The sequence below is a fragment of the Carcharodon carcharias genome, chromosome 4 (genome assembly GCF_017639515.1).
Source record: "Carcharodon carcharias isolate sCarCar2 chromosome 4, sCarCar2.pri, whole genome shotgun sequence".
Lineage (NCBI taxonomy): Eukaryota > Metazoa > Chordata > Chondrichthyes > Lamniformes > Lamnidae > Carcharodon > Carcharodon carcharias.
In genome coordinates this window covers 113,155,314-113,169,891 of record NC_054470.1, presented here as the reverse complement: position 1 = coordinate 113,169,891, position 14,578 = coordinate 113,155,314, and the positions used below count along the sequence as shown (strand labels likewise).

The 14,578-nt window shown below is 43.9% G+C and overlaps 1 protein-coding gene and 2 pseudogenes across 1 annotated transcript in view; all 3 read right to left on the bottom strand.

The window, feature by feature from the left end:
- Positions 1-10,466, bottom strand: part of trpm3 (transient receptor potential cation channel, subfamily M, member 3) — a 69,742-nt gene extending 59,276 nt beyond the window's left edge. Inside the window, exons 1-3 of the mRNA XM_041185321.1 lie at positions 10,391-10,466; positions 6,185-6,285; positions 4,670-4,912 (exon numbers count right to left, since the gene is read on the bottom strand). Of these exons, the coding sequence (XP_041041255.1) occupies positions 4,670-4,912; positions 6,185-6,285; positions 10,391-10,466 (420 nt within the window). The remainder of the gene's footprint in view (positions 1-4,669; positions 4,913-6,184; positions 6,286-10,390) is intronic.
- On the bottom strand, positions 1,345-1,463 carry LOC121277549 (annotated as a pseudogene).
- Positions 1,742-1,860, bottom strand: LOC121277542 (annotated as a pseudogene).
- Positions 10,467-14,578: the final 4,112 nt, after the last annotated feature.

The window sequence follows — 14,578 nt, the reverse complement described above, 5'->3', positions numbered from 1 at the left end:
TCCTTGGAGAAGAGGTTGAGAGGAGATTTGATAGATGTATCCAAAATCATGATGGTTTGGACAGAGATAGGGAGAAACTGTTCTCATTGGGGGAAGGATCCAGAACCAGAGGGCACAGATTTCAGGTGATTGGCAAAAGAAGCAATGACGACATGAGAAAATATCTTTTTATACAGCGAGTGGTTCTGGACTGCACAGCCTGCAAGTGTGGTGGAGGCAGATTCAACTGCAGTTTTCGAAAGAGAATTGAATCATTATCGGAAGAGGAAAGTTTTGCAGGGCTGTGGAGAAAATGTGGCACAAGGTGAATTGTTCTTGCAGAGAACCAGCACAGACACTACAGGCTGAATGGCCTCCGGTGCTGGAACCATTCTATGATTCTAATCCTTGAGCAATGGAAACATTACATCTTTAATCGTCCATGAGAAATGTTAGAGAAACATAACAGCTATACATTTATTAAGTGACAATAGGGAGGAACCTGGTATCAATAGGCTTGTGTTATGATGAGTCAAGAGGAAAGCCAGAACTGATCCCCAAACTATCTAATTATTGAGTAAACAGATGATATTGCACACACTGATTGAAAAGCGATTAACCAAAGAGAGTTACAAGGTGTTGACATAATGCTGTTACTTAGGGACGATGCAGTTAAATAGATAAATGAAGTGGCATTGCGTGTACTTTTGGAGCTGACCCTGTTATAAGCATTCATAATGACTGAAGAGTCTATGTTCTATGAATGTAATGTTATGGTTGATACCTATATCTCATAGACTGGATGTAACTCTTTCAAGTACAAACATGTTTTCCATCTGTTCCTATTCAGATGAAGTTACATTGTTTCATAGTTTGCCACTGTGAGATTTGAACTCTTGATACTCTTTCGAGTACAAACCTGTTTCCATCTGTTTCAGATGAAGTCACATTGTTCCATAGTTTGCCATTGGGAGATTTGAACTCTTGATCTGGGGGTTACAAACCCAGTACCATAACCACTTGGCTAGTTGGAGGCTCGCAGCCTCCTAACTCCTGCAGGTCTGGCAGCATCTGTAACTCTTTCGAGTACAAACCCATTTCCATCTGTTTCAGATGAAGTTACATTGTTTCATAGTTTGCCATTGTGAGATTTGAACTCTTGATCTCAGGGTTACAAACCCAGTACCATAACCACTTGGCTATTTAGGCCAAGCTTATAGACTGGATGTAAAATCTTGGTCAGCTGCCTGTCTCTTTGGTCAGGTGGTGTGCTGCAGATAGTAAGCCATTGTGAGATTTGAACTCTTGATTTTGGGGTTACAAACCCAGTACCATAACCACTTGGCTATTTAGGCCAAGCCTTAAAGTGCACTGCACCTGGTATTCCCAGGCAGTCTCCCATCCAAGTACTAACCAGGCCTGAGTCTGCTTAGCTTCCGAGATCAGACGAGATCGGGCTTTTTCAGACTAGTATGGCCGTAGGCAAATTAACTGATTAGATACAACATTTAAGTTGTTTCATAGTTTGCCATTGTGAGACTTGAACTCTTGATCTTGGGGTTACAAACCCAGTACCATAACCACTTGGCTATTTCGGCCAAGCTTATAGACTGGATGTAACTCTTTCGAGTACAAACCCGTTTCCATCTGTTTCAGATGAAGTTACATTGTTTCATAGTTTGCCATTGTGAGATTTGAACTCTTGATTTTGGGGTTACAAACCCAGTACCATAACCACTTGGCTATTTAGGCCAAGCCTTAAAGTGCACTGCACCTGGTATTCCCAGGCAGTCTCCCATCCAAGTACTAACCAGGCCTGAGTCTGCTTAGCTTCCGAGATCAGACGAGATCGGGCTTTTTCAGACTAGTATGGCCGTAGGCAAATTAACTGATTAGATACAACATTTAAGTTGTTTCATAGTTTGCCATTGTGAGACTTGAACTCTTGATACTCTTTCGAGTACAAACCTGTTTCCATCTGTTTCAGATGAAGTCACATTGTTCCATAGTTTGCCATTGTGAGATTTGAACTCTTGATCTTGGGGTTACAAACCCAGTACCATAACCACTTGGCTATTTCGGCCAAGCTTATAGACTGGATGTAAGGGGCTGTGCTTCATTAACTCACTGAATTGATTCAATGAAGAGTATTAATTGGATATTTCAATGGTCTCCAGTCTTCAAACTTGGATTGGAGGCAAAGGATGCAGGAAAACAATGTTAATTTCAATGCAAACTGACCTATCAGGAAAGAATAAACAGGCTGAGGCTTTTTTCTCTGGGAAATGTAAGGCTGAGGGGTAACCTGCTAGAGGTTGTTAAAATTATGAAAAGGTTTAAAAGGGTAACTGAAGAGAAGATGTTTCCACTTATACTGGAGACCACAACTTGGGTGTCATCATCACAAGACAGTCATCAAGAAATCCAATCGGGAATTCAGGAGAAACTTCTTTACCCAGAGAGTGGTGAGAATCTGGAGCTCACTACCACAGGGAGTGGCTGAGGTGAATAGCGTAGATACATTTAAAGCTGGATAAACATGAGGGAAAAAGGAATAGAACCATATGTCGATGGGTGAGTTGTAGAAGCTTGGGTAGAGTATAGCCTCCAGTGTAGGCCAGCTGGGTTGAATTGCCTGATTGAATTGTTCCTATAATTCTTGTGTCAAAGCATTATTAGGAATCTCTAACTGTTCTGAGTCAAATTATTATCAAATTGTGACAGACTTGAACAAGCAGAACAGGTGCTAAAAGCATCCATGAAGCACTCAGTGCAGAGTTTCCACTCTTTAATGCATTGAGAATCCAAATCAGGCTGTAGAGGGCAGTGTTTCCTAAGATACCACCAAATCATTGTTAGACTAGAGAGAGGAAGAGACAGACAGAGAGAGAGAAAGAGACAGAAATAGGGAGGAGGTTTTGCTAGAGTAAATAAGGGAAAACTGTTTCCACTATCAGGAGGGTCAGTAACCCAGATGTTTAAGATAATTGGCAAAAGAAAAGCAGGTTGAGATGAGGAGAAATGATTTTACCCTGCAAATTGTTGTGATTTGGAATGTGCAGCCTGAAAAGGTGATGGAAGCAGATTCGATAGTAACCTTCAAAAAGGGAATCGGATAAATACTTGAAGAGGAAAGAATTGCTGAGCTATGGGGAAAGGGCAGGGGGGAGTGAGATTATTTTGATAGCTCTTTCAAAAGAGCCGACACAAGCAGGATGGGCTGAATGGCCTGTGGTCCTGTAACATTCTATGATTCCTGACTTGAATAAGATTTGATGTTATTGGATGTTAAAGAAATGCGTAAAATAACAGGCTTTAAAAGGTTCATCATTTAACCAGGGAGGAGTATTGTAAAAATGTTCTTTCCATAAGGGTGGAATTTTACTGTTGTGGTGGGGATGGGGCTGTAAAATGTAGTGAGCCATGAAAAAGCCCATTGATTTTGGTGAGACTGTAAAATTCTGCTGAAAGACTGACTGGAATATAATTTAAAAAAAAGAGTTGTCCCCACACCAGCTGAAAATAAACACACAAAATCTCCTATGTACATCTTTTAAAATTATATTGGAGGAACTGAATTGGAATAAATCAGAATAAAACGATTCTATTGGATCCAAGGGCAGTAAGAGTAAGATGGTGCATTGATGACTGCTGGTTCTACAAGAGAATTAGGATTGTCAACTCTGGTTGGAATGATTGCTGGAGGTTTCATCATGTGACTTGCCCCATGCCCCATTGGTCACCCAACGCATCCAATCCTGTGGCACCCTGCCTTCCCATAGCCAATTGGAAAGCGAATACACTAATTGGTGGCTGATTCTTCAATGTCAATCAAATTACCTTTTTTCTCAATTGTAACAATTTTTATCAAGTTGTTCAGCCAGAATGAAACAAATCACACAATTTTCTTTGGTCTCCCCAATGATATTTCTCACTGGATGTTTGTCCTGGAGATCAGGTTCGATCCCTGGAGTCTGGAAGGTTGACAACCCCACTAAGAACTGATCCTGTCTAATAATCACTGGTCTCTTTCTCCCTTTTTCTTGAGAGCCTTCTATAGAATCCTAGAAAGGTTGCAGCACTGAAGGAGGCCATTCAGTCTGTCGCGGCTGTGCCAGCCCTCTGCAAGAGCTATTTGGCTAGTTCCACTCCCCTGCCTTTTCCCCATAAGCTTGAAGCTTGCAATTTTCTTCCCTTCGGATAATTATCCAATTACCTTTTTGAAAGCAGCAATTGAATCTGCCTCCACTGCACTCTCAGGCAGTGCATTCCAGATCCCAGCTACTCGTTGGTTTAAAAAAAGTGTTTTTCATCATGTCCACTCTATTTCATTTGCCAAACAACTTAAATCCTTTGGTTATCCAGACTCCTCATGATTTTGGACATCATCTATCAAATGTCCTCTCAACCTCCTTTTCTCTAAGGAGAACAGCCCCACCTGCTCCAATCTATCCTCATATTGGAAGTCCTGGAACCATTCTTGTAAATCTTTTCTGAATCCTCTCCAATGCCTTCATATCCTTCCTAAAGTGCTGTGGCCAGAACCAGAGACAATGCTCCTGCTGAGGCCAAGTTAGTGCTTTATGAAAGTCCACTCTAACTTCCTTGTTTTTGTTCTCTGTGCCCCTATTTTTAAAGCCCAGGATCCCATTGTGCTTTATTAGACACTTTCTCAACCTGTCCTGCCAACTTCATTGCCCTGGACATGAATGGAGTTCTCTGTAACCATGATATTGGCATACCATCCCTCTTTGACCTCCTGCCCCCTCCACATGTTGCCAATGTTGACCATGCCATCATCTTCCATTTCTTCCTCTTTGTTGTCCAGATCCTTAGGAAGTCCCTTGTCACTTGGTGGTACAGAACTTGAGTATTGCTGACAAAAAGCCACACACTTGCGCTTGCTAGAAGCTTCATACACAGGACCTGTCCTCTGCAGGCAAAAGGAACATGTCCAGACATTGCATCTTTTGCACCCTGGTGCATTCTCCATGACAATGCCTCAACCGATCAGAGTCAACTTGCCAACCAATCAACATTCTTTTCTCATGCAGTATAAATTGTTGCTTCCTTTGAAATTTGGCATTCATGCATCTGTCCTGATGGGTGCAAGACAAAAAGCTTCAGCAATATGTCTCTATTTTCAGCAATACTCGAATTCCCTTGTGTGGCTACTTCTCTAATTGCAGCCAGCAAGTGTCTAGCAATGGTCCTCTGGACTTTCTCAGTCCCTTTCCATTCCTATATATTTGAATATTTCTACACACACGTGCAGTAAAATAGGCTTTCAAACCAAGACTGCCCCTTTCCTGATGGGCAACTCAAATTAAAATTGGAGCTTAACCCTCCATCACTTCTGCAACCCAATTCATACCTCCATTGTCAAGCTGGCAATAGAGGCATGAGTGGATCAGTCAAAACTTCTGTCAAACTGGCATCAAGTTTTGGATCAGTCAAAATTTCTTCAGCTGAAAACTGAAGCCATCATTTTTGGTGAGCTTTGCATCATTGACATTGATTCTACCTCTCTGACCACTTGGTTAGGTTGAAAAACACCCCTGTGTACAAACTCATCATTCATGTTTAACCCTGAGTGAACTCCATACTCTTGTCACCTTCATATTCAGTAGCCCCAATCTGTTCCGTGCTGGCCCTTTGCTTAGTTGTCTCAGGTTTTCAATGCTCTCCTGCTCTTCATTGTATCTTCAATGTATCAAAAAACATCTCACAAATTGTCACCGTCCCACCTCCCCAGCTGCTGGGTTTGAATCACTAAAACACTCACTCCCAACTCTTCACAGGAGACTAACCTCCAGTTCCTCCCTTTAGCTACACTCCGGTTAGAGTTAAGCCCACACACAACCATTACTTACTCGGACCTAGAGTATTTCTAGAATATTTGTGGATGCAGTGGAAAGTGTTCTTTACTGACTCAAGTGTTGCACACAGTATAGATTCAATTGCAAAGCATGAACGCCTGAAAAACTTGCAATTGAAAATGCCTGAAGCTTAAAGAGAGTGGAAGAGAAAATTCGAAAATGTGCATAATTTAATAATTAAGTAAGATTTCAAAATGTCTAACTTGTAGGAAAAGGAAGTTGAAAATATGCCTTATTTAATAAATCGTAACACGATGAAAATGTAATACTTGCAATGGATCTTCTGTTTAGAAAACAAAATGTGAAACAACAATCATTTACTGTACCGGCCACTGTTGTCCATAGATAAAGATTTGGCTCCGAGCTATGTCCACTCTGTTCCAGGCCAGAGCTAAACTGAGCTGGTCTGGTGCTGAGGCATTGGCTCCTGTTTACAAAGATAAAGGGAAAATTAAAAAGAGGGTTAACAGCACCTTGTCATTAGTTCTACACAAACACTGCAAACTTCCTTAGTATTTCTTCTAATCAGCTGCCATATTTAGCACCTTTAACATAATGAAATGTCCCAAGGCACTTCACAGAAGTGAAATTAGTCAAGGAGTTGACACCGGGGGTTATCGTTGACCAGAAACTGAACTGGACTAGCCATATAAATACTGTGGCTACAAGAGCAGGTCAGAAGCTGGGAATCCTGCAGAGTAACTCATCTCCTGACTCACCAAAGCCTGTCCACCAGCTACAAAGCATAAGTCAGGAGTGTGATGAAATACTCTCCACTTGTCTGGATGAGTGCAGCTCCCACAACACTCAAGAAGATTGACACCACCCAGGACAAAGCAGCCCACTTGATTGGCACCAAATCCACAAACATTCACTCCCTTCACCACCAACAAACGGTGGCAAAAGTGTGTACCATCTACAAGATGCACTGCACCAAGTCTCCTTAGGGTCTTTCAAACCCATGACTGCTACCACCTAGAAGGACAAGGGCAGCAGATAGATGGGAACACCACCACCTGGAAGTTCCCCTCCAAGCCACTTAACATCCTGACTTGGAAATATATCACCATTCCTTCACTGTCGCTGGGTCACAGTCCTGGAACTCTCTCCCTAACAGCACTGTGGGTGTACCTATACCACATGGACTGCAGCGGTTCAACAAGGCAGCTCACCACCACCTTCTCAAGGGCAATTAGGAATGCTAAATAAATGCTGGCCCAGCCAGTGATGCCCACATCCTGTAAATGAATAAAAAGAGATATTGGGATGGGTAGAAGTATTTTTTTTTAAGGAACATCTTGAAGGTGGAGAGAGAGAGGCAGAGATGTTTAGGGAAGGAATTCCAGGGCTTAGGGCCTAGATAGCTGAAGGCACCATCACCAATGGTGGAGTGATGGAAATTGAGGATATTTAAGAGACCAGAATTGGAGGAAGGCAGAGATCTTGGAGGGTTATAAGGGTGGAGGAGTTGACAGAGATAGGGAGCAGCAAGGCCATGGAGGGGATTTGGATGAAAATTTTAAATAAAAAAAGAAAATGCTGGAAAAGCTCAGCAGGTCTGGCAGCTTCTGTGGAGAGAGAAACAGAGTTAACGTTTCGAGTCTGTATGACTCTTCTTCAGTCTGCTTCTCTCTCGAAACGTTAACTCTATTTCTCTCTCCACAGATGCTGCCAGACCTGCTGAATTTTTCCAGCATTTTCTGTTTTTATTGCAGATTTCCAGCATCTGTAGTATTTTGCTTTTATTTTGATGGAAATTTTAAAATTGAGGCATTGCTGGACCAGGAGCCAATGTAAGCCAGCTAGCACAAGGGTGATGGGAGAATGGGATTGGCTGTGGATTGGGGCCTGGGCAGCAGAGTTGTGGATGACCTTCCCTGCAATGGGACTTTAACCCCCATCCTCCTGACTGAGAGGTGAGACCAGCTACCCACTGAAACCAGGCTGGCAGCCAGTGTGGAAACTCCACCCCATTATCTGTAACACAACTGTTTTGCCCTATCCTTCAGAAACTAGGAGGGGGAAGGGTGGACATCCTCTAAATCTGACAATAATTGCAGGGGAGCCTCCCACCTGGGAGAGCATGAATGAAGATCAGGGTTGCGAATAATCACACAGTGACTTGTGGTTCACTCCCGTCCATTACAGCTGCCTGAATGTTTTTGAAATTTCAGTCCAGTGCACATATTAAGGTGAGGATTTTCCACTCTTCGGGCAGGCCGAATGTTGTCTGCGATCGGGGCTGGACCGCTCAGCGTTGTCTATGTTGGGGGGTGGGGAGGAGGGCAAGAGCATGGGTGCACACAGGAAAAGCTCCCTGAGGCACAGAGCTGCCTCAGGGAGATGAACATTTTTCAAAATAAAAAATAAATGTTTTTAAAATGCTATACAACATGGCCCCTCGTGTGACTCTGTCACATGAGCAAGGACTCGTTATTAATTAAATTTTAAAGTTTTTATTTTGTTTTTATTTGCTGTTGGAAACCTCACCCTGCCCGTGGATGACGTTTCCTAAAAAAAATGCAGATGCCGCTCAGTCTTTTTGCCTGGCCGTCGACCATAAAGTTGGACAGACAGTGAAAAACTTCATTCAGTTACCTTTTTAATAGCCTTAGCAGGCCTTCTAATTGTTCGGCGGGCGTGCTGCCAACTCTGGCGCACACCCACCGACTGAAATGTCATGTGTCATTTTACGCTTGGTCGGGTTGGACGTGCGCCCACCAAGTTAAAGATTCTCCCCTCAGCGTTTTAATCTGTTTATTTCCCTCGTGCTTATTCCTGAGTGTGTAATTCTATAGTGTAATGATACCAGAGGAGGACATTAATCAGGTGAGACGTGCTCAATAGTCTTGTTCAATGTACATTACTGACCAAGGGTAACTATTCAGTGTAACCCGTTGGCTCCTAATTTTGCATTGTAAACACTTGAAAGCCCCTTGCAAAATTATTTAGATTTTCTTGCATTTTAATTGCCTACAGGCTTATTTACGAAGCTGACAAATCAGTTAACAGCTTGTGGATAAACTGCTTCTTTCTGAAATCAGCAATTACTACAGTGTAAATAAGACACAGGATGACACACCGTGATTAGCATGTCTTTCGAAATCGCCCAGTGCAGCTTTAAATCAAGTAATGGTGTTCACTGGGAATTGTTCAAACAAGTATTTTCATAAGTGCTATACTGACTTGTGCTTGGGATGAAATTGCTTCGCCTCAAGCCCATCTTCTTTGTTTTGGGTGGAGAATTTGTGTCAGAGGGAATGGTTTCGGGCCGCGGTTCCCTCCACAATGCGTCAGGTGCACTGGATGTGCAAATTAGGGCCCCGAGTGCCTGTTTTAGGATCCTGCTCAAAAACCTGACACCACCTGCATGGGCCTGTGATCAAATAAGGGGAATGGATGATTGTTTGAGCCCCGTTCTGCCGTACTGGGGTTGCCCGGAGTGCTTTACTGTTTGCACTCAAGGAACCCGAGGCCTGAATTTTACGTTCTGAGGTCGGGCGTGCGGCCAACCCAGCCGCACGTGAAATTGCGCGGAATGACATTGGATGTGAGTCCTGATGTCATTGTGCACGCGAGCAATATTGAGGTCAGCGGGCCAGGCTCCAACCCTGCGCGCGCCCACCGACAATTAAAGGGCCAATTAAGGCCATTAAAAAGTCTATTGTCCACGATTTTACGTGGCCTGTGTGATTTTGCGCTCGTCACACGTGCAAAATGGGCTCCTAGCAGAGATACTGGTGCCTCAACCACCTCTCACACTGGCAGTGATCCCCTGAGGTCAATGCCCGTGTGAGGGCTTACAGGCCCAAGGCAACCCCAGGAACCCCGATTCTGCTCCTGGAGCTGCCTCTCCATGAGAGTTGCCGCTGTCTCAATGGAGGAGGCAAGTGCTTGCTGCTGAGGGTCAATACAGTACTCATGCTCTGCATGGACGCCTCCTTGACAGTGACATGGCACGCATAGCCTCAGGAATCTCCATCAGATCCTCCCGCCCATCCCGCTGGGCATCCAGCACCTGCCACCTAATGGACGCCTCCAGGGGCTCGTCATCTGCCTCAGACTCAGCATGGTCCTAGTCTCCAGCAGTCCTCCGACTGCCAGCGCCCTGGGGACTATTTGCTTCCACCTGTTCCTCATGTGAGTGTGAGGTGCCCTCACCGCTGTGCACCGACATTCTAGCCGATGATCTAATGCCCACTGAGGTGCTTGTATCTGCACTGGTGCCTGGTGCAGAGAGGGGTGTGATGCAGGTGCATCTGACAGGCACTGGTCCTCCAAAGGGTGGCTCCTCGGGGTCCTGCACTTGTTGGCTGGCTGGTGACTCTAGGGAGAAAACGACAGGTCATTAGTATTAGTCACCACACTGACACTATGCATGCCAGCCTGGCTGGTGAGACAATGGAGATCTGCAATATGGTGCCATCATCTTTCAATGACAACCTCCAGATTTGAGGTTTCCATTACAGGTGAGACAGCACAACAATGTTTACGCACTCCGACACACTCATATCTGTACATTGCACTCTTACCTTTGAAAGAGACCCCTGCCTCTCCATGACCAGTGAACCAAGCTGGGCATTGGCACTCCATCTCTAAGGCATCCATCTCGTTCCTCATCAATATGAGCAGATTTGGGGGCCCTCCACCTGTCCTTGACCTCTCGATGTTGTTATGGCTTCTCTTCTCCTGAAAGGACAGAGGAACATAGATTAGTCCACTCTCTACCTACATCGCCATTGCAGCCTGGCCAACCCCACCTGAGGAACAACTTGAAGGGCACATCCGAGTCGTGGCCCTTGAGCCACAAAGCCATCAGGACAAGCAGCCAGAGCTCACTGCCTTGGCTAGCGCCAATGTCATTGACAGTTGGCACTCAAACTCTAACACCCCTGAGCTCCACAAGGGGCCTGACAGCCCTTAACAGTTCTCCACACTGATCCATGCCAACTTGGTACTCACCCTTGCCGAGCGCAGCAGATCATTGAACTTTTTGTGGCACTGCACCCATGTGCACTGCACAACATCATGGCCGCTGACCTAGGCTGCCACCTCTGCCCATGTTTCCTTGGTCAGGCGCGGTGGCCTCCCCTTGCCATCACTGGAGATGAGGGTGTCCTGCCTGGCACTGACCTCCTCCACGAGGATTCCCAGGCATTCATCCGAGAACTGGGGGCAGCCGAGTGCCCACAGGACTTGCCCTCGTGCCTGGCGTGTGCCCAGCAGCTGTAGGTGCCACTATTGCTCAACTAAAAAGCATATCTTCAAACAACCCCAAAGCTACAATGTGTCCCCTGGCAACCTTCGGGGAGCTGCCTCTGCTGCTTTTAATTCCAGCACCAGGTCACCCAGCGCCTGACAGGCTCCCACCCCGCCTGGACCTTCTGACCATTGAGTAGGCACGTTTCACGCTGGGCGGCCCTTAATTGGCCGCCTTGCCTAAAATCGTGTTGGAATCGCGATCCTACCCGGGAGCGGATTATTTGTCCACTCTGGGCCTGCTGACTTGGCGCGCATGCCAAGTATGAAATTCAGGCCCAGGGCCTTTATGCAATCTTACATCCGTTACATAGGATTTACAGCAGAGAAATAGGCCAAACAGGTCATGCCGGTGTTTATGCTCAACACAAGCTTTCTCCCACCCCAACTTCATTTCACCCAATCAGAAGATCCTTCTAGCTTCTTTCTCCCTCATGTGTTTATCCAGCTTCCCGTTATGTATCTATACTATTCACCTCAACCACTCCCTGTGGTAGGGAGTTCCACATTCTCACCACTCTCTCTGGGTAAAGAAGTTTCCGCTGAATTCCTTACTCGATTTATTAATGACTATCTTATATTGAAGGCCACTAGTTTTTAACTCTCCAACAAAAAGACTTTCTCTATGTCTACCATACCTAATAATTATATTATTAGGATTGAACTTTGACCTTTAGAGCCTCTGATGCTTGAGCTGGTGTGAAAACTGAAGTTGCATCTCACCAAGTTTTAAAGTTAACCTCTAAGACAAGATGAAACTGCGTGATATAATAAGTTGTCACGGACAAAATTTAGGTTTCTTATTAATTGTCCATAATCAAAGTGTTTTTATGTGTGAAGTTCGTGTGTTATCTTACTCTATGAATGATTTGTCCTAATTTAAATGACTTCAGCAGCAAGCTTTTTTGGATTTAAAAGTAAAGATTATTTATCATACACTTGTCCTGGAGGTATAATACACAACGTCCCTCACACACAAAGACTAAATACAGATGAAGAAAAAGATGTGGAACTCCCTACCAGATTCAGCAAGCCTTTTACCTGGTCACCGTATACTATACATTGGATAATATTCATCAGAAGGATTTCTGTGAGACAATGTGGTATTAGATTAGTTGAGATGTTTCAAAGTTCCTTCAGGCACATCCAAAAAGAGAATGACATGGTTACAAGCTGGAATTATTTCAGTCTCTTTCATAGCTTGCAGTTTCTTAGATGAGTTAATGCTTTGGCTGGAGTGGGGATTTTGTAAAAATCCAGGATTCTCAGTAAGCTGTGAGACTTCTTGTAGTTGAATTGTCAGGAGGTCAGCTCTCAGGTGAACTTGGAGTTGGAACAGGTTAGGGAGAGTTCCTTCTCCCACTTTCAAGGTATAGCTGTACATTACCTTGGCTGCAAAGTCATCTTGCAGCTGGTTCGATGGCATTCCTGATTTTTAAAATTCTTTCTTGAGATGAGTGCATCGCTGGCAAGGTCAGCATTTGTTGCCCATCCCTAATTGCCTGTGAACTAAGTGTCTTGCTAGGCCATTTCAGAGGGCACTTAAGAATTGTCACATGTAGGCCAGACTGGGTAAAGATGGCAGATTTCCTTCCCTAAAGGGACATTAATGAACTAGATGGGTTTTTACAACAATTGATGATGGCTGTCATGGTTAACTTTATATTCCAGATTTTATTAATTGAACTTAAATTCCACCAGCTGCCATGGTGGGATTTGAACCCATGTCCTCCGACTCCCTCTTGTCCCCAGACCATTAGTCTGGCCTCTAGATTACTGGTCCAGTGACATTACCACTATGTTCCCATCTCCCCATGAGATGTTTCAGAACAGCTTCTGCTGTTATTTTTAGAAGCAGGTAACAGACATGGCTGCCTTATCCCTATGGCCTGTTTCTAGCCCAAAGCCCGTTTCCAAATGAAGTGGGTGTTTTAGACTGGTAAATATTCTGCATTGTAGCTTTTCACGCTCAGACAGTCAAGTCCGAGTCTCAGGCAGCCAAGGTCTTTGTATTTGTGATGAGGAGCCATCACAATACAATGAAAGGTCGATGGGAACCCTTTCTATTGCGTTTCAACGTCTCTTTTGTCCAAGCAGAAAGATGAGTTGGCTGATATGTCACAATCATTTCGGTTGATGGTCCATCCTTAACAAAGGGATCTGTGAATCTCACAAGTGGCTGCGATCGTCCATATTTTAATTAGGTATTTGCTTGAGTTTCAGGACTGTCTGGAGCTGAATACTGCCAAGTCATATGATACCCTTCAGCCATCTTAAACAGTTTCTGGTGTCCACTTTTAAAAATCGAGCTTTAAACTTTGTAATATCTTCATGTCTGTATTGGGTATAACAGTAGTGAACACCTTTACAATCTCGTATGGGATGTGCGTAACTTTATTGATGGTGTTTAATGCTTAAATAGCACAACATGATTTCAATCTCATCCAGCTGACCATCTACAAATAATTTTTGGATGTGCCTGAGGGAACAGTGGAACAACTCAGCTAACCTAATACCACATTGTTTCACAGAAATCCTTCTGATGAATATTATACAATATACAGTATATGATGACCAGGTAAAAGGCTTACTATGTCTGATTAAATGTTTGATTTGCTAACATTTTACAGATAATAGGGAAGTCTATGGTGATGAAAGATTCATTTACTGCACCGAATTAATTATATTTTTTCAGCAAGAACAATCTTTTTGATGGCAATATTTAGAGTAATGAACATACGATCAAGGAGAAGGCCATTCGCCCCCTCGAGCCTGCTCATTAATAAGATCATGATTGATCTGATAGTAACCTGAAATCTGCATCCCACCTACCGCTGATAAGTTATCACCCCCTGACTTGCCAAGAATTATTCACCTCTGCCTTAAAAATATTCAAAGACTTTGCTTCCACCACCTTTTTAGGAAGAGAGTTCCAAAGACTCACGACCCTCTGAGAGAAAAATTTCACCTCATCTCTGTTTTAAATGGGTGACGCCTTATTTTGAAACAGTGACCCCCAATTCTAGATTCTTCCACATCCACCCTGTCAAGACCCCTCAGGATCTTTATATGTTTAAATCAAGTCGCCTCTTACTCTTCTAAACTCCAGCGGATACAAGCCTAGTCTGTCCAACCTTTCCTCATAAGACAACCTGCCCATTCCAGGCATTAGTCTGGTAAAACTTCTCTGAACTTCTTCCAATGCATTTACAACAGCTGTAAACATAACTGAAGGGCTATAGGATGAAAGAAGGGACCTGTGGCAAAAATCAATAGATTAATTTGTTCCCTTTAACAGATCTCTCCCCATCTGCGGCAGAGGTAAACATCAGGGAACCACACAGCAATAACAACAACTTACATTTATATAGAACGTTTAACGTGGTAGACATCCCTAGGTGCTTCACAGGAGTGAGTATCAAACAAAATTTGACATCAAACCACATAAGGAGATACTACAA